Source organism: Paramormyrops kingsleyae, chromosome 5 (assembly GCF_048594095.1).
Source record: "Paramormyrops kingsleyae isolate MSU_618 chromosome 5, PKINGS_0.4, whole genome shotgun sequence".
Classification (NCBI taxonomy): Eukaryota; Metazoa; Chordata; class Actinopteri; order Osteoglossiformes; family Mormyridae; genus Paramormyrops; species Paramormyrops kingsleyae.
This window is the reverse complement of record NC_132801.1, coordinates 19,590,958-19,615,708: the sequence shown is the minus strand read 5'-3', so window position 1 is coordinate 19,615,708 and position 24,751 is coordinate 19,590,958. Positions and strand designations below refer to the sequence as shown.

At 41.8% G+C, this 24,751-nt stretch overlaps 2 protein-coding genes across 4 annotated transcripts; one reads left to right on the top strand and one right to left on the bottom strand.

Annotated features, from left to right (window-relative positions):
• Window positions 1-6,511: 6,511 nt before the first annotated feature.
• On the bottom strand, window positions 6,512-14,164 carry LOC111842532 (glucose-induced degradation protein 4 homolog). Of its 2 annotated transcripts, XR_002837928.2 has the most exons (7): window positions 13,724-14,164; window positions 13,029-13,088; window positions 11,668-11,775; window positions 11,350-11,451; window positions 11,098-11,228; window positions 10,163-10,427; window positions 6,512-7,059 (listed from the first exon to the last, which is right to left on the bottom strand). XR_002837928.2 is itself a non-coding variant. In XM_023809229.2 (6 exons), exons 1-6 carry the CDS (start codon window positions 13,913-13,915, stop codon window positions 10,364-10,366), a joined length of 657 nt encoding a protein of 218 aa, XP_023664997.1. In that variant the 5' UTR covers window positions 13,916-14,164; the 3' UTR covers window positions 7,762-10,363. The 2 variants fall into 2 exon arrangements, 1 of the variants encoding a protein (XP_023664997.1); XM_023809229.2 differs by lacking the exon at window positions 6,512-7,059 and having other exon boundaries at window positions 7,762-10,427.
• A 705-nt stretch (window positions 14,165-14,869) lies between these two features.
• Window positions 14,870-24,704, top strand: atpaf2 (ATP synthase mitochondrial F1 complex assembly factor 2). Of its 2 annotated transcripts, none has more exons than XM_023809227.2 (8): window positions 14,870-15,724; window positions 16,064-16,108; window positions 16,264-16,412; window positions 16,513-16,610; window positions 16,737-16,817; window positions 21,054-21,166; window positions 24,035-24,150; window positions 24,501-24,704. In XM_023809227.2, exons 1-8 carry the CDS (start codon window positions 15,604-15,606, stop codon window positions 24,636-24,638), a joined length of 861 nt encoding a protein of 286 aa, XP_023664995.1. In that variant the 5' UTR covers window positions 14,870-15,603; the 3' UTR covers window positions 24,639-24,704. The 2 variants fall into 2 exon arrangements, with proteins under 2 accessions (XP_023664995.1, XP_023664996.1); XM_023809228.2 differs by having other exon boundaries at window positions 14,872-15,312.
• Window positions 24,705-24,751: the final 47 nt, after the last annotated feature.

Below are 24,751 nucleotides of genomic sequence, written 5' to 3'. Positions count from 1 at the left end.
GTCCCGTTTTATAACACTGGAATAAGGCGGAGTTGATGAGACGTCATACGTATTTCACAAATACGGAAAATAGGTGCACATAAAAACCAAAAATACCGACGTTATACAATAACAGGTGACGAACGTATACTGAGCTGGCGAACCCTTAATCTAATGTAACATTACAAATAAAACGTTTTGTCTTGAGCTAAGATTTTAAAATGAGGATCACGAGACAAATTTTAAAAGGGCTTAGAATTTAATAATTGCTTTTTTGATAAAGTATAAATAACAACGAACCTTTTCCTATAGCATAGTAAAAGAATAATCATAATTTTAAAATGTTTTCTGCGTGTTAGTCTTAAAATTTCAAAATGTTTGCACATCTTTAGCAATTTTGTATTGCCACACGTAATTTGTGTTGACAGCTAAGTGACACTGAATTAAGAACAAATATTCCTTCATTGCTGTAGTTGTCAGACACCTGAGCAGAGGGATCTCTCAGTCTTAGTAAAACCGTTCCGTTTCAGTAACTCCGACACACACACACACAAAAAAAATCTTGTGAAAGATGTTTACCAAGTGTAAACATGCATTGTCCTCTGTGGACAACTGATTAAATTCCATAAATCATAGAAATCTTCACGGAACTGTCATCTTGATTTAATTACTTAGACTGGCGCAGGTGACTTTTCAAAGTGTGATTGGTGAGAGGCAGCTGGCAGAGAAAGCTGGCACAATGATCTGAGGCTGCTGACAAAACAGGCCCCAGTGCGTGTCACTACCCAAGGTCAAAGCGGTCATTGCCATCTGGAATAGCTATCACACCTGGCCTTGTCAAGGAGCCTTCAGTTCACGGCTGTCCCTTAATCCCCTTATGCCTGATCTCTGCCACAGGTGACTTCACAGACAACCTCGCAGAATCCCTGTTGCTTTCACAGCAGCCGAGTGAAAACCGACAGGTCACCAGAAATGTGTTTTGGCAGGCTTTTGTTACACTGAATGCTGTCATCGATGGATGGCAGAAACAGGGGTCTGATTTGGATGGATGCATTGTGTTGATGTCACTGTGTAATTTCACAGATGGCGTAAAAGCTATAACTGTGCTATTGATGGCACAGCACAGTTCTTAGATGGCACTCAAGCCTTACTGCCCTGTGCTTGGTGGTTCCAATCTCTGTGTGTTTATAAGGAGTTTTCATGGTCTCCTGTGTCTCTGTGGGTTTCCTCTAGTACTCCCATAGTCAAAAACATGCTGTTATGTCAATTAGGGTCTCAAAACATGTGAATTCATGATGAAAGTGTGTGCCTTGTGATAGATTGGCATCTCATCTACCTCTGCCTTTTCACTCTACTTCTGGGAGAGGTTCTAGGTCCACTGTAGTTAAGGAAGATGTATGTATGGATGGATGTTGCAAGGCATTGTGTAGGAACTTCTGGGTCAATGGTTGACATTTCTGATAAAAATCTAAACACAGGGAAGCTAGGAAAAGAAACTGTTTCTTCAAGAAACAAAAAGCCTTTATCACCCTGGGTAAACCAGGAAACTGGCTATATTTAAACATATATTTATATAGACATTTACAGTAACCCAACAACACTGCTTCATGTCAAGGAAATGGTGTGACATTTCCTCTATCATTTAGGTTACGTTCTATGTTTGTGGAGTTTAGATGTTATCTCTGTGTCTTACGAGTTATTTGTCTGATTTTCTAATCTAATGTATAATATTCAACTACATTATTTGTAAAAACCAGACTTATCTACTGTTTACAGGTTATTTAACCAAGATTGTACAACATTCCTTTTAGGCAGGTTACACAAGACTGAGAAGTTTAACTGGATTACAAGTGCATTACGTCAGTATGTCATTTTAGCATTACATCATTTTACTAATAAATCACTCACCGCAGGTCTTGGTCCTCAGCCTAAAGTATTATTGCTGCCTCAGTGATTTGTAGCAATTTCTTTGCTTTTTTAACTTTCCGTTATTTTTTTAATCGTGTTCCAGTTGTGTTCGTCTGAAAGTGGAATTAAGGTTAGTTAGAATTAAAGGTTATAATTGTGCTTTGATTTACTGTGATTCACATGGCTGTCACTGTGTGTGGTAAGAGATCCAATAATTCAACATTATAAAACATAATTAATCTTGCAGCTGTTGTTATATGGTTAATGTGTGAAACACTGCAATGTCCCTTATAGGTTTGTCCAAAATCTTCTCAGAGGAGATTTCAAAATATTTATCATATTGCTCTATTTCCTTGTTATCACTCTTTAAGAAGTATTTATTGATAGTGTTTGTACATTAACACCCCTGTGATTAATGATTGACTAATAACTGGCTCAGGTAATTTCTATTGCTTTGAAGCACGAGTGCTTTAGTGAAATGTAAATAATAAGTTGTAAACACTGCAACCACACCTATTACCAGTTGTTCCAAGGATTTAGACCAGATAACTTTCACACGTGCAAACATGCATGCCCCATTCCATGTTTCAGTTCCTCCCATGCAGCAGGAGAGAAATGCAGAGGATTCTTTCAAAGATGGAGCATATCATGATATGTCTGTTTGGTTAACATGTTTCTGAAAGGCAAAGCAGGTGGGAAATGAAAATATCAACCCAAACAAGTAATACCGGGTCTGATTTTATTTATATTGCAGCTATATATTTCTCAATACACTGATCAGTCATAACACTGAAGCCACTCACAGGTGAAGTGAATAACATTGATTATCCCACTACAATGGAACTTGTCAAGGTAACTGAACAGTCGCTTCTTGAAGTTGACGTGGTAGAAGCAGGAAAAATGAGCAAGCGTACGGATGCAGATGATGCATATCCTTACGAAACATGCAGATTAAACCATAATGACTCAGGCACCTTAAACAGTTTACAAAACTGTCTGAAACATATTAAAATGTGGATGGCAGACAACTTTGGGCAACTAATTGCGAGCAAACCAGAGCTGATCATTTTTGGCCCTCCAAGCAATGTTTTAAACCACACTATTTCCATTGGGCACTTATCTGTGAAGGCACGTTAGGGATTTAGGAGTGATTTTTGACTCAAATAACGCAAATAATTCTGTGGTCAAAAGCAGCTTTTTTCAGTCAAGATCCATTGCCAGAATCCAGAAAACCTTTTAATCCACACCATGCATTTGAGCGAATTATACATGCTTTGATAGCATCTCAACTGGATTACTGTAATTCAGTCTATCTAGATATTAATCAGCTCTCGTCACGTTTACAGCTCGTTCAAAATGCAGCAGCTCAACTTCTTATACCGGTACTAAGAAAAGGGATTATATCACACCAAATCTAGCTTCTGTTCACTATCTGCCTGATCACTATAGAGTACAGTTTGAAGTATCTCTTGATGTTTTTAAGTCTAAACATGGTGTGGCCCCATCTTATTTATCAGATATAATCAAACTTCATACAGCTTCAAGATCCTTGGGATTTAATATGCAGCTTCTTTTGGACGTTTCAAAATCTTGACTAAGTTCTTTCTCAGTTGTTGCCCCAAAACTGTGGAACAATCTGCCTCTCTATGTTAAACAAGCCACATCAGTCTCTGCTTTAAATCTGCTCTTAAGACATACTTTTATAGATGAGATACTGTAACTCTGGGATAGTTGTTTGTTTTATTTTACATTTTACTTTAAGTTTCTATCACGTAATTCCTGTTGCCCTTTAACTCATCTTCTGCACTTGTGCGTATTTATGCATTGTAAAGCACTTTGGTGTATGCTTGTCATTTTGAATTGTTCTTTAAAAATAAAATTTGCTTACTTACTAAGTATCTGAACGACTTTGACATGGGCCAAACTGAAAAGGCTAGACAACTGTGTCAGAGCATCTCCAAAACAATGGGTCTTGCGGGGTTTTCCTTGTATGCAGTGGTCAGTACCTACCAAAAGGTGTCCAAGGAAGGCCAATCGGTGAACTGGGAGTTCAAGGCTAGCTAATGTAGCACAAATTACTGAAACACTTAATGTTGGCTATGAGGAGTGTCAGGACACAAAGTAAATCGCAGATTTGTGTGTAAGGGACAGTGCAGCCGCAGACCTGTCAGACTGCCCATGGTGACCCCTGTCCACCGCCGAAAGCGCCTACAATGACACAGGAGCATTCGACCTAGACCATGGAGCAATGGAAGAAGGTGGCCTGGTCTGATGAGTTATGTGTTCTGTAACGTCATATGGATGGCTGGGTGAAAGTGCATCATTTACCTGGGGAGATGACACCAGGAAGCACTATGGGAAGAAGGCAAACCGGCAGAGCTAGTGTGTGTGTCACATCAAGATTGTGCCGCTCCTCCTGTGCGCCACTCCCCCTCGCTAACCATGTGTGGAATCCCCATGCTACCAGCTGTTTGCTGTTTCTAGTCTTGTCTAATCAAGTCCCTGTAGTGCAGAGTCCATTAACGTCTTAGTGTTATTTTGGTGTGCCCCGTGTATCTTTCCCCGATTAAATCCAGTTTTATCCCATCTCCTCGAGTCCTGCTCTTTTTTCCCCAGTCTGTACTTCCCTGTGGCATGACAGTGTGATGCTCTGGGAATGTTCTTCTGGGGAACCTTGGATCTAGCATTCATATGGATGTTACTTTGACACATTCAGTCAGTTCTGCTACAATGTGACTATGGGTCGGTTTACACTCGACGTTCACAATGCGCCCGCATATGCATCATTGCCACTTTGCGAGAGGCAAAAAGGATCATTGTTGGTGAATTACAAGACAAAGTAAAATCTTGGGGTTACCACTTCTCTAAAACCACCATCAGAAGCTACCTTCATGCTAACAGGTTATTAAGCACAAACGTTAGCACCTGGAGTCTGCAAAACACTACTAGAACTTTGACTCGAACCATGTTCTATGGTCTGATGAAACCAAAATTGAGCTTTTTGGCAATAAACATTCATGGTAGGTTTGATGTAAAAAGAAGGATGGCTATAATGAAATTAACCTCATCCCAAATGTAAAATATGGTGGAGGTTCTGTGATGTTGTGAGGCTGTTTTTCCTCCAAAGGCCATGGAAACCTCGTTAGGGTTCATGGCATTATGGACTCCATGAAATACCAGGACATTTTACATCAAAATTTTGTGCCTCTGCCAGGAAACTAAAACTGGGCCGTCATTGGATCTTCCAGCCGGACAGTGATCCTGTCACTGTCAAAAATCAACACAAAGATGGTTAGCTGACTGCAGAATCAAGCTTCTGCCATGGCTCTCAGTCCCCTGACCTGAACCCCATTTAAAACCTGTGGACTGAGCTGAAGAGGAGAGTACACAAGAGATGGCTTAGGACCCTGGATGATCTGGAGAGATTCTGTAAAGAGGAATGGTCTCAGATGCCCTGCTCTGTATTCTCCAACCTTATAAAATGTTATTGAAGATTCAGTGCTGTTTTACTGGCAAAGGGAGGTTTTTACAAAATATTAAATGTTGTGATTATATGCATTTTAAATAAGAAATAATACATTCATGCATTGTATCAACATCTCCTATGGGTCTTACGAGTCTCACGAAAGTGGCCTAGTAACCACTTTAACCGATCATGTTGAACTCGCATTTTTGACAGTTCTCAAAAAGCAAACGTCAGTGATTAAAAACGTTGCTGTATTTTTATATGATAAGTTGTCAAATATTTTTAGAATCTAATACTTTGACCAGTGCGATGTCTGGATGTACAAAAAGAAAAAAGAATGATTTAAAAGAACGACCCCTTCACAAATTGGACATTACTATAGTTCACTTGGATAAATGTTTTTGCGTGAAGAAAGTTTCTCTCTAAAACCATGCCGCGTTGTAGTTCGCATAATGCTTATCTCTTCGACTGAAAAGTGCACAAATACAATTGTGATTCCACGTTGTATTGGAATGGGTACTAAGGTATAAATCGGTGTTAGAACAGATTTATGGTGCAATATCACGCGTTGTACTAGGACTGACTGTACCTACCTCAACGTTCATTAGGCTTGTCTGCTCCAGTTCCACAGCTCACCTACAGTAGCACAAATTGCTGAAAAAGCTTCAGAACACAAAGTGTCATTTGGGAGATGCTCTGACCCAGTTGCTATTGCTGCAGATCAAGTACACTAGTCCCTCATGGCAATAATATCACCCAATGGCAGTGGCCTCTTTCAACAGGATAACGCTCCCGGCCACACTTCCAGAATTTTTCAGGAATGGTTTGAGGAACACGAAAAAGAGTTCAAGGTGTTGAGTTGGCCTTCAAAGTCCCCAGATCTCAATCTGATTGAGCATTTATGGGATGTGCTGGACAAACAAGTCCGATCCATGGAGACCCTACCTCACAACTTACAGGACTTACAGGACTCTCCTGCTAACATCTTGGCGCCAGATACCACAAGACACCATCAGAGGTCCTGTGGAGTCCATGCCTCGACAGGTCAGAGTTTTTTTGGCAACATGAGGGGGACCTACACAAGCAGGTGGGTTTAATGTTATGGCTGATCTGTGCATTCAGCTGTAACACAAATGAAATGTCAGTGCTTCCCATGCATTTTTAAGATTTTATTCTGTTTTGGCAGTTTTGAGTTAGGGTTTTTCCAACCGAGTCATGAGACACCCAACGTCTTCTATTTTCAGACTGACGGACACACAATGCATAGCTTTAGTTTGTCCCATAGGGAGACAATGGATGCTGTTGTAACTTATTTCTATTCATGGATAAACTAAAGGTCATCCTTGTTCTTTTCTCAGCAATAGTGTCATCACAGACTGGAAGGACTAGCTGAAATCGTGTTGATATGACTATATATCACTTTTGTACACCAGCTACAACAGTCATTTAAAAGTTCTGTGTATATGATTCCTTGAGCAGCCATTTCAGATTCAGCTCCTGGATGGCCTGTCCAGCCTTCAGCTTTCAGCCGCAGTCCCAAGACATGCTGACCAGCTGAATTGGTGATGCCAGTGTCTTTATGGTGTCTGAGATGGACTGGGATGAGATGTGCCTTTTCTTATGCGCTGTGCATCCCATGGAAAGGATGAAGTAAAAATGGGTGGATGGTCTCTGCTTGGGCCCGTATCTTGGTGCTGTGATGGGTTCTACCATAGCAGACAGGGAGAAGATTATTATTCATGTGTCATTTTAGCAAGCATTTTCCCAGTTTGTAGCTCTGTACTGAAGGTGTCCTTAATCAGTTGTTCCATAAAAATGGATTAAAAATGAGTTTTTAGCTGTAATGCTTTAAAGGATAAAAACTAAAGGCTAAGAATGATAACAGTGGAAATTCAGAGTCTCTGTCAGAAAGTGTTGCTTTCCATCTCTGTCTCTCTCTCATATATACAGTATGTATACACAGTGCAAACAGTGCAAATTAAGCCACCATGCTGTCCTCCCTGGACTGTCATGTGTATTACGCAAAGAGAAACACTCCAGTTTAGAAACACTCCAGAACGGTAATGCCCTCTTGTGGATTTAGTATAGATTTAGTATAGTATAGATTTTCTACACAGTAAAAGAAAATTGAAGGAGAATCAAATTTCACGTTCAAAAAACATTTACCATGTTTTTTCTACTTATCCCGTAGTCACCTAATGTGTGCCGCAGAGAAACAAATAAATGATTGGAATCCGTTTCAGATGTGGGTTGTCCCATATTGCATTACTGGGGATGGGCAGCCCAAAGGTGGATCAGTATGAAGAAGACATGCTTTTCACGTGGAACAATACCCCTCTTAATGCAACACATTACATCAAACTAATAATGTATTAACATGGAATGAAATGAATTACGTAAACACTGTATTAAAAAAAGCATCCTTTTTAATGGAAATTTTATTGAAATGCTGATGGAGACACTACATCCTCCCTGACCACACCCTTGGCCATACATCAATTCCACTTGCAATTTCAGTTGTTACTTTAAACAAAATACCTCTCTTAAAATTCCTCCATCAATTGAACACCCTAACGTGTCATATTTCACTGCTCATTAAATTATTTTGTGACCTGCATTGAACATTTCATCCGCTTCTTAAACATGCCAGAAAAAAAAGTAGCGTAGGAAGGACTGATGCATTAATATTTAACATTGTGAGAACAACCTGTAAGATGTGCTTAGCTTACGGAGATATTCTCCTTCCTATCTAAAGGTTTGTTGGGTTTGTTGCTTTAGGAAAGTTTCATTTGTTGTAAATGTTCTGTATGAAAAGGAAAAACAGCTACGTGAACTATGAACCATGCACTGCTTTAAGCAGACTATCCAGATCCAAATTGCCTTGAATGGGATGACGAGCCACAATTTCTTTTCCGTAGCAACTTGTATACACTGTAATCAGCCTGAATTATCACGTGAACTTACCCAGTGACTTACCCTAATTGCAGAATGTTCTAAAGACACATTTGATTTGTCCCAACAATGTCAACCAGCCAATGATGACTATTTATCCCTTTTTTAATAGGCTAAATGTGCTGCTTTTCCGATCTCCTTCCCAGAAAACATCCCCATCGGGAATGGGCTCTCATCATCAACTTACCTTGCAGTGCCACAGGCAGTCAAGAGAAGTAAGAATGAAGCGGCACGTAACCAATCGACCACTGAGGTAGATAAAAGTAGGAACTGTACTCATACTTTCCTGGCTCACCATTAGTTACCTGAGGGCAGCACATGAACCCACAGTGAGAGGGCTAACACTTCAGGACTAGTCAGTGATATCTATTTGGTTTGAGTACTGCATTTTCTTGAATGGCATTATAGCACAACAGCACAGTATACATCATGGTACCGATACCCACTCCAAGTCAAAACTGAAATGTTCTACATTAGGACCGTGCTTTTCTTGCTATTCCATCATTCATGTCAAAAAAATAATTTATAAAATTCATTCACCTTTAAGGCAGAAAGTTAAAGCTTTAAGGACTTTTATACATTTTCTCTCATTAATAGAAAACTACATTTACACATCGGTATCTGTTTAAAACATATGTTCAGAAGCTTAGTGGTTGGTTTGATAATCAAACAATACTTAAATACACAAATGCTCTCTGAAGCGCCATTCGAAATTACCAGGGTACTAGGATCTGCTGCATGCAAAACATAAAACACTCCAATCTTCGTATACTTTCAGCTGACAGACCTTGAACGCAATCGCAGGCGAGCTTTGCTAACCCATCCTAGCTGTGTGTTATAAGAATTCCACCATCACAGTGACATGGGGAAAGGTGCAACTTAGTATTCCACTATGAAGAGAATTAAACCAGCTGAGGGAGCCTCAGAACTTGTACAGAGTAACACAGGATTCCACAGTGAGGCTGTTGGCCTTTACCACACTGGGAACTGAAGAGAAAATACCACAATACTTCAGAGTTAAGTACACATTGTACATGGCTGCCTCTCCATGTAGACGCAACATGCTTCACAGGTGCTGAGAAGATGGCATCATCATGAGGGAAGCAAAGATTATACAATGATCCTCAAGCATGTAGACAAAAACATGTGGTAGGTATAGACAGAATTAATCAAGTTCAATAAATACTGCAATGGCTTTAACGGGACCTTTTGCAAGACTAGCTTCTATACTAGTGTTTATGACAACCAGAAGCATATTAACAGCTCATGTTGTGATTATGTTGCATAGGTAGATAAGTAAAAGAGGAAAGCAGGGAGCCAGGTTGGGGAGGTGAATCTTTTGGGAACAGCATGTGCGCTGTTGACATCATTCGCCTCTTACCACCAAAGGTAAAGTGTTCCAAGAGACTCAAGTCTCTAGGTCACAAACACTTCCAATATTCATGTTGAAAAAGCTTTAAGTCGACATCTTGCTTGATTCAGAAGAACAAAACTGCCAAGAATTTTAAGCAAAACCCATATTACTGTTCAATAGCATCCCAGCAGTTTTTGTAGCTCACTAACATTGGTAGATTCTCTCCCCATTTGCTCAAGTAGTCATGACTGCTTTAAGACAAAGAAGCCAACAAAAGTTCCAAAGTATTATGTTAAAAAACAATAATGAGCTCTACAAAGTCTGACCTTATATGGAACTAGAAAGGTATTAAGTAACTTTCCTATGGAGGGGAGGTTAAACAACCAACTTTAAAAATAAAGATACCATGACGACACTGCAGGTAAACTAAAGACGCTTAAAACAGCTTATCAAAAATCAGCTTTGATAAAGAAGTACTGAGCCACAGATCTGGGAGAACGTACTTTCCGTACGGCCCTTTAGCGGTTCTCTTGCTAATCTGGGCCTGAGCTTTCCGCCTGCGCACCCTTCTGTCCGACGTTTCTCTCTCCAAAGAGGCTGCGGTCCTCCACTGAATCACGTGACAGTCTTCAGCCATCCGCCGTCCTCACTGTTCGCAGGACATTGAGCAGTCCAATTCTGCAAGCAGCACCAGGATTCCAGCGTCACCGGAACTCATATATAGGCATGCTGTGTTCAGGGACATGGGTGAGGTTTAAGGACTGGTACCTGCAGGAGCAAACCAGAAAAACACTGCATCACTCTGGAACCATCCTAACCCCTTTCCACATACTGTCCCTTTACAGACATGTTGAGGACATGCACATAGATTACATGGCACACTGTTTGTCATAAGCTGATTAGTCACTATATATAAGCACAGAAAACCGACACTGGGTTGCAGCATCTCTGGCAAGCCTTTGTGGGTGAAAGCCTGACACAGATTTCATAAATGATCATTACGTTCTTCGGTCAGATTCATCTGAGCTCAGGCAGATTGATGGAAGCCTGCTTGCTTGATTGGAAAGGTAGGAATGTCACAAGTGAACACATGTGAATGCCTGGGGGGCTCAAGGAATTTTCCTGCATTTTCCTCCAGTGTTTGTTAACTCTTGCTACTTTAACTCCACACACAAAAAAACTAGCTCTTTGAAAGTGGACAATAAAGAAGACTGAAAAACAAAGTAAGATTTTTATGGTAAAACCTAAACTAACAGCATATCATAAGATCGCAGTCAGACACTTGCATTTTATAACTAAACCTGTAAGAGATGCTTAATTTACGGAGATATTTATTCTGTGGTCTTGTGTTTTGATGCATTAGACCATGGTCCAGAAACATCTAATGGCAAATTATAAACAGGTAGGGTCCATGAAAAACTGCTCTGAGCAGCTTTACCATTCTGAGCTTCTGTGGTAGTAATAACCCTCTATGGTTGCCGTGGATTTCTGGAAGCAGATGTAGTAGAAGCCAGCGAAAGAAGCACCACTTATGTCCTTGATTGTGTGATCTGGGACAAGAAACTGCTCCTAGAGGGGGTGCAGCAGAATTTCATTGCATACATACATCACATACATTTCACCAGCAAAACAAGAAAAGAAACACTTCCAGATTATAAAGAACAGTGGTCAGTTTGGAAGAATATCTTACCTTCCACCTCATAAAGACAAAATCACTGTTTTTCAGTTCTTCGTAATCAAAGTCGTCAGCGTTAAATGTTTTTGCATACTGATAAAAAGCCTGAAATTTGCCCTGAAATTTCAGGAGATCAGCAAGACAAATTAACATGTTGTAAAGTATTATTTCCAAGTGTAACAGAAATACAGAAACAAAACCTGCCAAGTAATGGAAAGCTACCAGCTTTTCTACTTCCTGCCAAAATTCACAAATCGCACAATGAACTACAGCAAAACTATCCATCAAAATTTTGACATCTGCTAAATGTGTGTTTATTAGTAACACTCATACCCAGTGCTTGCGATCAACATCTTCGTCTGCATCCCATTTCCTTGTTAAAAAGGGGCGCTTTTTACTGATTATCTCCCCAGCAAAGAAGGTAGTGAGAGTTGGATATTCCTGTTCAAAAAACCAACAATTAACATCAGGTCACATAACAACTGCAGATATGAGGATTCAATGTGATGCTTCACTTTTTATAAATTTTACTGCAGCAACAATACATTGTAACACCTGCCCAAGAAATCTTCACTTTAAAATATGCAGAGGTCCTTACTGTTCAAGATCTTTAGGGGCAGCATTCTCATGCAGCTGACTGCAAGAATGATCAAACCAGCACTTTTGAACAAACCACTAAACTAGCCAGTCAAATTGCAACTTAATCATAGCAATGTGGGACTATGCAGTTATACCTTGCCTGTGTGCATGACATCAGATTTGCACAATAGGCCAATTTGAGAAAGTGGTCTTTTGTTTGATGCAATTTCTTATACAATCAATGGGCACCAATGCCTGTTTAGAGCTGCATCATTTCATAGCTCTTTATGAATTTGTCAAATCCTTACAACGGATTGATTACAAGAACCTAAGATGACACAGTACTGCAACATAATAAAGAGATAAAGTAAACAGGAAATCGTTTATGGACGAAGAAGCCATCGGAAAGTCTTCAAGTTCATACTTCTCCGCACAAGCGCAACACTCGCGTATCCACTATGTGTATGCGTACACGGAAACGTTCATAGATCTCCGGTCAAGCCGCGTACTTTGCACATGCGCACAACGTGTTGGATTTAAAAGTGATAAAAATATAATATTATCATCCTGATATTCCCTGCACATGTACCACAGCAGTGAGGTTTGTGCCCGTTTCTCTATGTTTAACAAATTCAGAGAGCCAGCTCACAGGGTTCCCCAGTTCGGTCAGCTTGATGGAATTTTCAATTCGAGTCAAGCCTGCACTCACATACGCGCGTATTTACATGTATGTAACAGTTTTATTAGCTTGTAAATAGTCTTTAGGGTTTGCAAACTACCCCAACGCTCGTCAAAAGCTTCTATGTTGGTATTTAAAGTGGACGCTAGTGAATCGATGATGCGCAGTCACGCAGTGTGCCTAGAGCTGCGCGTACAACGCTGCGCGGACACAAATTTGGAGCGGAGCAGGCGTTCGTCCGCGGAGGCGCACAATGACGTCAAAGGCGTCATCAACGTTCGAGAGGACACGTCCGCTACTACGCATACGGAGAAGTATGAACCAGCCAAAAGTTCATACCAAAAGTGCATATGTTTTATGGGTGGAGGAAACTTTGAGTAAAAACAAATTCCATTGTGCTTCAAATGACAACAAAATTATACATGTGTCTGCTTACCTCTGTCAGTCCCTTAATCTTTAGATACCCACATAAATATGAATCTTCCATTGTAACATGCTGCAAAAAGAAATTATGCAATGGTCTCATTTGTTATATTCACACAAAATCAGCACAATTAATTAGTTTGCAGACTGTAAACCTGAGTTGCTGATATTATTGCTTCACTCATGTAGTAAAATTGGACACATCATGCACCGCTTACGATTACTTTATCCAACCAGAAACACAACAGTATTTGAGGCATTAATCTTGTTGTCAAACTTAATCTAAGAACCACTACTCCATCTGCTGCCCAAAGCATGTATCAAAACACAGTACACACAGTTAACTGGCAGTTACATCCTGGTGTACCAAGTTACTTTTCTAGCAGGCTGTCATTGGAGCATACATCGGAATTACCTCCCAGTGCATAAGGATACATATGAATTTAAACAGAACGTGTTCAAAGTCCAAGAGGACATCAAGGGCTGTGGGCAAGTTCTTACCAGTCCGACAAAAACAGTAATTTAGAAAGTAAGTAGTAGTACTGTCTGCTCAGTAAAATAGGTACTAAATAGCCATTGTGGTTGACAGCCTCAGCTTTCCAAATCTTTGCGTGTCACTGAATGACAGGCAGACTCGATTGGGAAGCATTTTTGAAAAATGACCTAGCTACATGAAGAACAGGCCGGTCAACATTGTGTTCAACTTACCTGCAGAACAACCTCAACGTCATAGGAGTTTCCCTTGCTCTTCTGATGTCCTCGAAACTTCGATCCACTGTATAAAAGCGAAGTGGCGACGCCGGGCTGCTGTGTGTTTATCGGTGGAGGTGGGATAAGCGAGGCCGAGGATACGAAGGCCATAGAGGCGTTACCAGCTCTGCACTCCGCACGGACCGGCATGTTTACTCCTTTGCCGGGGTAACCCCCGACTACGTGAAAAAAATTCCAGAAATAGGAAAAAGGTGGTTAAAAATGATGGAATGAAGAACGCTGACAAGACGGCTCACCTCCTCACAAATCCTCCACGGGACAGGAAAGGATGCGCCACTTGAATATCTGTACATCGACAGTAACTCGGCAAGCAAACTCAAATTAACAATATCCTACCTGATTAGAAGATTGGACCTACCCCTATATAAAACTAAACGGTCATTGGTCTGTGTCCCGAAATGTATGCCGGGAATTGTATGTCTTTTAAAAGTTACGAGTAAATTTCTATGGTAATTAGGTAAAACGAGACCTATGACGTATTGCTAAAGTTCCACATGAAGAAGAAATTGCATTTAAAATATAGTTGCTTGACGTTGTTGTTTTTTTGTTTTTGTTTTTTTAAATCCCAAATATGGAAGAAAGTTGAAATGATATTTGGGTACAAGTTAAAATCATTAAGTAATGTTATTGCCTCCACATTCCAAAATCAATTGCACACGTCAGGTGTAATTTCTAAAAACTATCACTCTGTGTGAGATACGGTTGCAAGGAACAAAAACGTATGAGCAAATGATAACATTTTACCAGATAGTATATATACTATATGCCATGTACAGGACTGGAATGCAGCTATCAAATGGCCTGATATAAAATATAATACTGTAATTTTTAAAACTGCGACAAAGAAAGGGACAAATAAGTCCATTTGAATTATGAGATAATACACAAGTGCTCAGGATCAATACTAAAATACATATTTCGGCGATTGTTAGTCTGCACGGCTGCAGAAATGTATTCAACTCATATGCATACAGACAAGACAGTTCCAAAAGTAACACTGTATCATTTGGGACCATTTTTATGTGTTTGTTTACATATTTATTTTACAGAACAAATTCAATTCCAAATTTTTCACGTTCTTGCAGTGCATTGTGCGATATGATTAGTCAGTTTTAAACGGACTTCTTTTCCCATAATGCACGGAATTGAGACGTTTACAAGGGTCAATGTGTCATTTATGCGCTGAAAAGAACGCGAGATTATAGGTCCCTCAATCCCCAAACCACCAAGCCAGTTTTAATGATAAAAATAATCAGAATGTCATATAATATATAATTTTATGCTTTATTGTTTAATTACATCTTTTATTTTTCATTACCCTTTAAGACGTGTTTCGTAACACAATATTATATATTCAACGATACCGAGTGCATTTAATGCATATTATGTATGGTCGCAGTATACTCAATGCCTTTCTTGTTTTATGTTTCTTTTTTTGCAAGCACTGTATTATTGCATTTGTCGTCACTTCCGTGTCATGCATCGCATCGCAGGAAGCCGGGAGGAGGGTATCATACGTAATTGAGGTCATTGGCAGCGTGGTTTTCTTCGTAATCATTAGTACGGATGTAAACTAAACGTTTCTTATGATTTTATATACAGCTCAGAACTCAATATGGCTAACGTAGTTCATTTATTAAATTTGGTGGATTGAGTACATTTAAATATATTTGGCAAATATTCTAGTTTACCGTCTAGCTGATAATTTTGTTAAAAGTCTTTAACGGTCAATTTGTCAGACTTGGCATTGGCGACTGTATAACTGTAACGATATTGATTGTAATCTGATTTGATTAGGGAACCCTTACTTGGTCACAATGCTAATAAATCTGGTTAGATTTCAGCGTCAAGTAGGCTTTGTGTTTTCTAAGTGTCGGAATCGTGACACATGGCTTCCCTCTGTTAATCACTCGAAAGAATACTCCGCTGCAGCTTTGGGTAGGAATATACAACATTGTTATCCGATTTCAGTTATATACGTTTCGTTAGTCATTTTAGGTACTGGTGAATAGCTTCAGTCTGCTAGGTAGTTCAGTTTGCTTTGCCCTTTTGGTCATCCTTCCTAACCAGATAATCTTTTTCAGAAGTATATAAGTAATTGTTATTGCATATTATTTCGAAGTACCAAAGAATCCTGGTTAGTTAAACAGAATGTGATTTGCTGTTCTCGATGATATAATTGTCGATACATAACATACACATGTGATGCAGTCCCAATCCGGATTTGTCTGTGTATGTTTGACATGATTTTATTTTATTTATTTTTTAATCGGACAGAAAGGAAGAAATTCTACCAAGATGTCAGTATTTCACAGGGAGAAGGTGAGTTGAAATAATGTTTAAATCTGCATGGAGACTATATCCTCTCGTTCGAGGAATGAGTTGCATTACACATAGCTGTGGTTTTGAGAAGATGGTAAGGAATTTTTTTAATGTAGGATATTTATATGTTTTCGGACCTTTTTTGACACATATAGATGGCTTGTATGAGATTAATCTGGACCGCAAGAAACTGAAGACTCCTGCGGGCAAACTGTTCACTGTACCCAATGAAGCTTTAGCCATCGCTGTGGCAACAGAGTGGGACATGCAGAAGGACACACTGAAATTCTACACCATGCATCTGGTGCGTCTGTCTGGAACTGTTGTTTCCTTAAGCAGTGTTGCAGGGTCTTAAGCAGACGTGCAGGGTGTTAACGGAACCCACGTCTGCTTTTCTGCTTCAGACCACTTTGTGCAATACTGCCCTGGATAACCCCACCCAGCGGGACAAGGGACAGATCATCGCAGCTGGCCTTAAGTTTCTGGAGACAGACACCATTTGGTAGGCAAAGACTAAACACATACGCTTCCAAGCTATTCAGAAAAGCATTTTAATTGGTAGGATGTTCATTTGCAAACTAAACAGGTGAGAAAGGGAATGATGTTGGTGCCGTGTCTCCCCTACAAGCTACAGGGTAGAAGAACCTCCAGGACTGGTGGAACTTCAGAAGAACGAGTGGGACCCGGTGTTGGATTGGATTGAGAAGAGGTATGTATCACAGGTGATTACACTGTAATTTTTAGTGTAAGACTTTTCCCCGACTTACAATTTAAGCAACTTACGGCAACTTCCACTGACGACTGAAGTTTTAAAATAAATGAAGTGTGTGAAAAACAAAAATTGGGTTGCCATATGCCCAGCAGTTCTGCATGCTGCACATTAGTCTGGGCAGCCATATGCCCAGCAGTGCTGCATGCTGCACATTAGTCTGGGCAGCCATATGCCCAGCAGTGCTGCATGCTGCACATTAGTCTGGGCAGCCATATGCCCAGCAGTGCTGCATGCCAGTGGTGGAATGTAACAAAGTATTTGTACTTCGTTACTGTACTTAAGTACATTTTTACGTATCTGTATTTTACTTAAGTAAAAATAATAATGCATACTTTTTATTTTACTCCATTACATTTTGCGGCAATTATCTGTACTTTCTACTCCACTACATTTCTACAATTTATGCCGTTAGTCGTTACATTTTATGAACACAATTTTCTCAAAATCTTGCATGAAAAAATAGCCTATTGCGTTCTGCCGTTGTTTGCCATTTCCTACCAATCAGGTGACTTAATTAGTTCCAATGATGGCAGAGCGCGCGTCAATTGGCAGCACGAGCTGGTAGACTGGCTTGATTTCAAGAAGACGAGACATTCAACATGGCGCCACCCCACCACTAGTGTTTGGTTACTGTTGTGTTTCCCTTTTACTGCTCTTAACAGATGTGTTGAATAGTTTTGCAAGTACATAAATGATTTAAAGATATATCATGTCCTGATTGGTTTATCTTAATGGTATATTAGTGGGTAATACCTAGTAGATAACTTGTCATCCACATAATTCTAAGTTAGGGTACACACAGTATTACAGAGTGCACGCACAATAAGCACACAAAACCTTACAATACACATATACTGTATAGTTGCTTGTAATTATTACGAGCAATGACATCGGTAGAGGCGTAAGTCAGTATATCTACTATTCTTTTACAAAATGGCACACCCCAGACGTTGAGACAAACCATTGTGTGAGTACTTTTACTTAAAAAAATACTTTAAAGTAAATTTAAAAGTAAGTACTTAGTACTTTCACTTAAGTAAGATTGTTGATGTAGCACTTCTACTTTTACTTGAGTACATATTTTGCGGGATACTTCTACTTTTACTTAAGTACTAAGCTTCAGTACTTCCTCCACCACTGCTGCATGCTGCACATTAGTCTGGGCAGCCATATGCCCAGCAGTTCTGCATGTTGCACATTAGTCTGGGCCGCCTTATGCCCAGCAGTTCTGCATGTTGCACATTAGTCTGGGCAGCCATATGCCCAGCAGTGCTGCATGCTGCACATTAGTCTGGGCCGCCTTATGCCCAGCAGTTCTGCATGTTGCACATTAGTCTGGGCAGCCATATGCCCAGCAGTGCTGCATGCTGCACATTAGTCTGGGCAGCCATATGCCCAGCAGTTCTGCACGCTGCACATTAGTCTGGGCCGCCTCCTGCCCAGCAGTTCTGCACGCTGCACATTAGTCTGGGCCGCCTCATGCCCAGCAGTTCTGCACGCTGCACATTAGTCTGGGCCGCCTCATGCCCAGCAGTTCTGCACGCTGCACATTAGTCTGGGCAGCCTTATGCCCAGCAGTGCTGCACGCTGCACATTAGTCTGGGCAGCCATATGCCCAGCAGTGCTGCACGCTGCACATTAGTCTGGGCAGCCATATGCCCAGCAGTGCTGCACGCTGCACATTAGTCTGGGCCTCCTTATGCCCAGCAGTGCTGCACGCTGCACATTAGTCTGGGCAGCCATATGCCCAGCAGTGCTGCACGCTGCACATTAGTCTGGGCAGCCATATGCCCAGCAGTGCTGCACGCTGCACATTAGTCTGGGCCTCCTTATGCCCAGCAGTGCTGCACGCTGCACATTAGTCTGGGCAGCCATATGCCCAGCAGTGCTGCACGCTGCACATTAGTCTGGGCAGCCATATGCCCAGCAGTGCTGCACGCTGCACATTAGTCTGGGCAGCCATATGCCCAGCAGTGCTGCACGCTGCACATTAGTCTGGGCCTCCTTATGCCCAGCAGTGCTGCACGCTGCACATTAGTCTGGGCAGCCATATGCCCAGCAGTGCTGCACGCTGCACATTAGTCTGGGCCTCCTTATGCCCAGCAGTGCTGCACGCTGCACATTAGTCTGGGCAGCCATATGCCCAGCAGTGCTGCACGCTGCACATGAGTCTGGGCCGCCTTATGCCCAGCAGTGCTGCACGCTGCACATTAGTCTGGGCAGCCATATGCCCAGCAGTGCTGCACGCTGCACATTAGTCTGGGCAGCCTTATGCCCAGCAGTGCTGCACGCTGCACATTAGTCTGGGCCGCCTTATGCCCAGCAGTGCTGCACGCTGCACATGAGTCTGGGCCGCCTTATGCCCAGCAGTGCTGCACGCTGCACATTAGTCTGGGCAGCCATATGCCCAGCAGTGCTGCACGCTGCACATGAGTCTGGGTCGCCTTATGCCCAGCAGTGCTGCACGCTGCACATTAGTCTGGGCAGCCTTATGCCCAGCAGTGCTGCACGCTGCACATTAGTCTGGGCAGCCATATGCCCAGCAGTGCTGCACGCTGCACATTAGTCTGGGCCGCCTTATGCCCAGCAGTGCTGCACGCTGCACATTAGTCTGGGCAGCCTTATGCCCAGCAGTGCTGCACGCTGCACATTAGTCTGGGCAGCCATATGCCCAGCAGTGCTGCACGCTGCACATTAGTCTGGGCCGCCTTATGCCCAGCAGTGCTGCACGCTGCACATTAGTCTGGGCCGCCTTATGCCCAGCAGTGCTGCATGCTGCACATTAGTCTGGGCAGCCATATGCCCAGCAGTGCTGCATGCTGCACATTAGTCTGGGCAGCCATATGCCCAGCAGTGCTGCATGCTGCACATTAGTCTGGGCCTCCTTATGCCCAGCAGTGCTGCATGCTGCACATTAGTCTGGGCAGCCATATGCCCAGCAGTGCTGCATGCTGCACATTAGTCTGGGCAGCCATATGCCCAGCAGTGCTGCATGCTGCACATTAGTCTGGGCCGCCTTATGCCCAGCAGTGCTGCATGCTGCACATTAGTCTGGGCAGCCATATGCCCAGTAGTGCTGCATGCTGCACATTAGTCTGGGCCGCCTTATGCCCAGCAGTGCTGCATGCTGCACATTAGTCTGGGCAGCCATATGCCCAGCAGTGCTGCATGCTGCACATTAGTCTGGGCAGCCATATGCCCAGCAGTGCTGCATGCTGCACATGAGTCTGGGCTGCCTTATGCCCAGCAGTGCTGCATGCTGCACATTAGTCTGGGTCGCCTTATGCCCAGCAGTTCTGCATGCTGCACATTAGTCTGGGCAGCCATATGCCCAGCAGTGCTGCATGCTGCACATTAGTCTGGGCAGCCATATGCCCAGCAGTGCTGCATGCTGCACATGAGTCTGGGCCGCCTTATGCCCAGCAGTGCTGCATGCTGCACATTAGTCTGGGTCGCCTTATGCCCAGCAGTTCTGCATGCTGCACATTAGTCTGGGTCGCCTTATGCCCAGCAGTTCTGCATGCTGCACATTAGTCTGGGTCGCCTTATGCCCAGCAGTGCTGCATGCTGCACATTAGTCTGGGCCGCCTTATGTCCAGCAGTGCTGCATGCTGCACATTAGTCTGGGCCGCCTTATGCCCAGCAGTGCTGCATGCTGCACATTAGTCTGGGCAGCCATATGCCCAGCAGTGCTGCATGCTGCACATGAGTCTGGGCCGCCTTATGCCCAGCAGTGCTACATGCTGTACATTAGTCGCCATGGGAAAGTGCTGTACTGTATGGCAACAGAACCGTCCAAAACTCACTCCTACTCTCATTGTCACACCTAAAATCAGTGCAGTTATCCTATTCAAACTTGCATTCATTTTTGATGTACAACAAAAACTGTTTTTGGCCAAAACTGTTACAATTTACTGTAGTACAACTATACAAGTAAGTTTTTAAATTAATCCGTCCTCCGTATTAAGGTTTCCAATATCAGAAGAGGTATTGTGCATTCAGCCCCCCCCCCCCCCCCCCCACCACACACACACACACCCACACACACCCACACCTCACTGGTTATATATATATTCTCAAATACGTGGATATATGCTGCATAACAATGGTGATACATTAGAAAAACACCCTGAAATAAAGTTCTTGATGTGCCACTTTGTATAATATTTCCAGGTATAATGTATTAATTGGCTCATCTTCCAACATAATGGGGCCACAAATACCAAAGGAGACCAAAGACACCTTCCATCAGCATCTAAGGTCCTACAACTTTTGGGCCTTGACTGGTAAGAGGACCTGTCATTCACCATTCCTGAACTTTGCAATGTCCCTGCTAGATTTATGACTTCATGATGCTTTACATTTAATAAATTTAGTAGTTGTATAGTAGTGCTGTTATTGTGAAGAGTTGAAGGCGGCATGTTGTTTAAGGTTCTGGCCGCGTGATCATAAGGTCGGAGGTTGTGAGCTCGTGTTGCTTGACCGTTTACATTGATTCTTGATCTGAACTTTCTTGGTTTTGACTGAAGATTAAGATCACACCTGTTTAGGTCTGGATGATAATTCAATATGCTATGAAATGAAAATCTGACTTTATGTCAGCAAGGTTCAATAAAGAGGGGCTTGGTACATAGAGCTGACATACCATGAATCTCAAACACTGTTGTTCTCTCTCTCAAATATAAACCCCACATATGTAAAATGGCTGATTCAAAAAGCCTAGACTGTTATGTAACAGTTTACCATGCCCCCAAACATAACATTCAGCAGCCCACATCAAAGCCCAATGGATCTGCTCAACCTGAAAAATACATTTTCTCTCTCTCTCGAGGGGCATGCATGCCTGGTTTCCACAAGTGCACCTGGCGAGGAAAAAAAAATATATACTGACAGCCATCTATATAAGGTTATTTATTGGCGGTAGGCTGCGATTCTGGGGTACATTTCCCAAAGGCTACAGTTAGCAGCTTATATAGTTAAAACCATTCTGTTTTGAGTTTGGGAAATGTATCCCAGGTTAGCAGGGGAATAGTAAACAAAAGGGGTGTGGGGAATATCAATTCTGTTACAAATTGCGATTCTTCAAGGAGGCATTTTTAATATCGTCAAAATAATCGATTTCTTAACATCCATTTAAACAGAGGTTACAGAAATTGTTGTTCACATTTGGTACTGCTAATGTATCTCTCCAGGTGCACACAGCCTGACATGCCTGAGTTTGGCACAGTGCTATCATCAACGAGTATAGCCGTTAACAGTACGCCTGTGCCAAAGTTTTTCTTGCACCATCTCAGTTTAAAGCCACAACTAACCACAAGTGTGTGAAATATAAATTCTTCCCTGAACAGTAACAGTTTCTAAACAAATTGGACTATTTACACGTTTTTTTTCTTGAAACCCCTCCTTTGGGTTTCACCTCACCCCATATCTTATGCTGTCCTTAGCTGTAGCTTGTCGCTGCACTCATTGCCAGTCACAACACCACAGGATTTCTCAGCACAGGAATTGCTGACAGGTCCAGATATTTAGCCTGCTAGATATCTGACTGTGTATGGTCGCGTCTTTGCTAATAGCAATCAAGCTCCGATTTGCCTCTGATCTGGGCCTTCTGTTGGTGATCGCCAAAAACTTTCGGGAAGCAGATAATCAGGACTAAAACTGTCTGATGTGAACTTAGCATTAGTTATTTTTTTTAAGCCTGATCTGAATTCCCTGGCAAAAGCATGCACTCAAATGATGTCACGTAAAATAAGTTAGCATGTTGGATGTGTTTACAGAAAAATATCTGATTTTGGTACAACCGAACCATTCAGTCTAATCAACTATTCTCTCTGATGTTTGGTGTAATTTATTGGGAAGCCGAAATGTTCCCAAACTACTGATTTAAGTGGAGTGGTAGGCTCCTTGAGCTCTCTAGCATTAGCTGTAACCAACTCAAAGCCACAATTAGCATATTGTTTTCTATGTTGAACATCTATTTGAATTTAGGTCTCACCCGTGTCAAGAAATGTATCGATTTGTTTCATTGTGCGTTCCAAGCTGAAAATGCTATAACCAAAAGGCACATGAGGAACACGTGTACCGTTACAGCCCTTTACTTTACATGTAGACCTGAAATGCTGTTCTGCCAAACCTGTTTGAAAATTTTGATACATTTTGAATCGTCAAACATATATCATTATTGTATCAATTTGGGCAGTCACTGGAGACTCCTACCCCTAGTAATCATGATACTGACATCGTCAAACATATATCGTTATTGTATCGATTTGGACAGTCACTGGAGACTACTACCCCTATTAATCATGATACTGACATTAACAAGGAGGTTCTCTATTGCCTATAGCCTGCTTTTGGTTAGCTAAACAAATATCCAGTCGATATTGGTGTCAAAAAAATTGGAAGCAAAAGTTGAAAATCCAAATTCATTACAAACAACATATCTGTAAGATGCTTATCTTACTGTTTGGTGTTCTTGATAAAAACTGCATGACGAAGATAGTGTACTAAAATAATTTGTTAACGGAGATAAAAAATAATTCCAGTGTTTGTTACAATGTTAAAAATAAAGTTATGACTTGCTAACATCATGCCTAGGCTGAAGGGGAAGTATTAGAGTTATGTGTAAAAAGAGTACACTCCAAAATATCAGTGAAAAGCACTGTATAGTAAAAACATAAACCAGTACATTATCAAGTATTGTGTACTGTACATAATTTTATATGCTATACTTTTACACAACTGGTAGTGTAGGATCTGTTTACACCAGCAGCATCACAAACAGAAGAGTAATGTATTGTGCTACAATTTCGTTACAGTCTTATGGGACCGCTGTGGTACCTGCAGTCCCTTGTTGACCAAAACGTTGTTATGCAGTGCATGACTGTAGATATGTTTGTTCTGTGTAAGCTATTGCAGTGCCTTACTGTAAGCCAGCCAATCGGAACAGAGCTCATCAACATATTAATAAGCCCACCATAAAAGGGAAAATGGCTTGTTTCATTCTAGGGCCAAATAACAGCGTTGTAAATGGGCCTGTTCTGGGCATTTTTTGACCAAATCAAACGTACGTATGTAGACACCCGGGAACACTTTTAATAGGAAAAACTGCATTCTATGGCATCTTTAAGAAATGACCACAATCTTCACAACAGGGCTGGAGTTTATCATCACACAACTGAAGTCATTGGTGTTGTCCTTTGGGCTGGTTGACAGACACTTGACAGTGGAACAGGCTGTCTTGCTATCCCGTCTGGAGGAGGAATACCAGGTATGGGGTCAGCTTCAACTGAAGCTTCTCTAATATGAGTTATTTTCTGCAGTTTTCTTAGCTTAGGTGTCTAAAGAGGCATAAGCATCAGCTGTAAAGGGAATTATGGTTAAACCTTTCATATTTAAAGAATTGAAAACATTTGGGGCAATTAAACTTAGTGATGGCAAGTTTAGCCCGATTTTGTAGTCACTCCTGGAGCTCTACTATTTAAAGAAAGTCTCAAACAGTTTCTCCAGTTTGAGTTGGTCTTGGTAAGAGTCACGCTGCACGAGAAGATGATATTGTACCATGCTCTGGGACTGCTGCAGTAACAGGGTTCTGCTTCCTGCCCTTCCTCCTCTGCATAGATCCAGCGCTGGGGGAACGTGGAGTGGGCCCATGACTACGACATGTACGAGCTGCGGTCGCGCACCGCCGCTGGTGCGCTGTTTGTGCACCTGTCCTCAGAAAGCTCCACCGTCAAGCACAAACTGCTGCAGGACTGACACACTTTGCCGCCTTGTGTGCTCAAGGCCCTGGCTGTGAATATAAAGGCAATTGCACTCAAAACATCTCAGCCTCTGAATGAAAGCTTATTTTGGAGACCTGGCTGGATCAC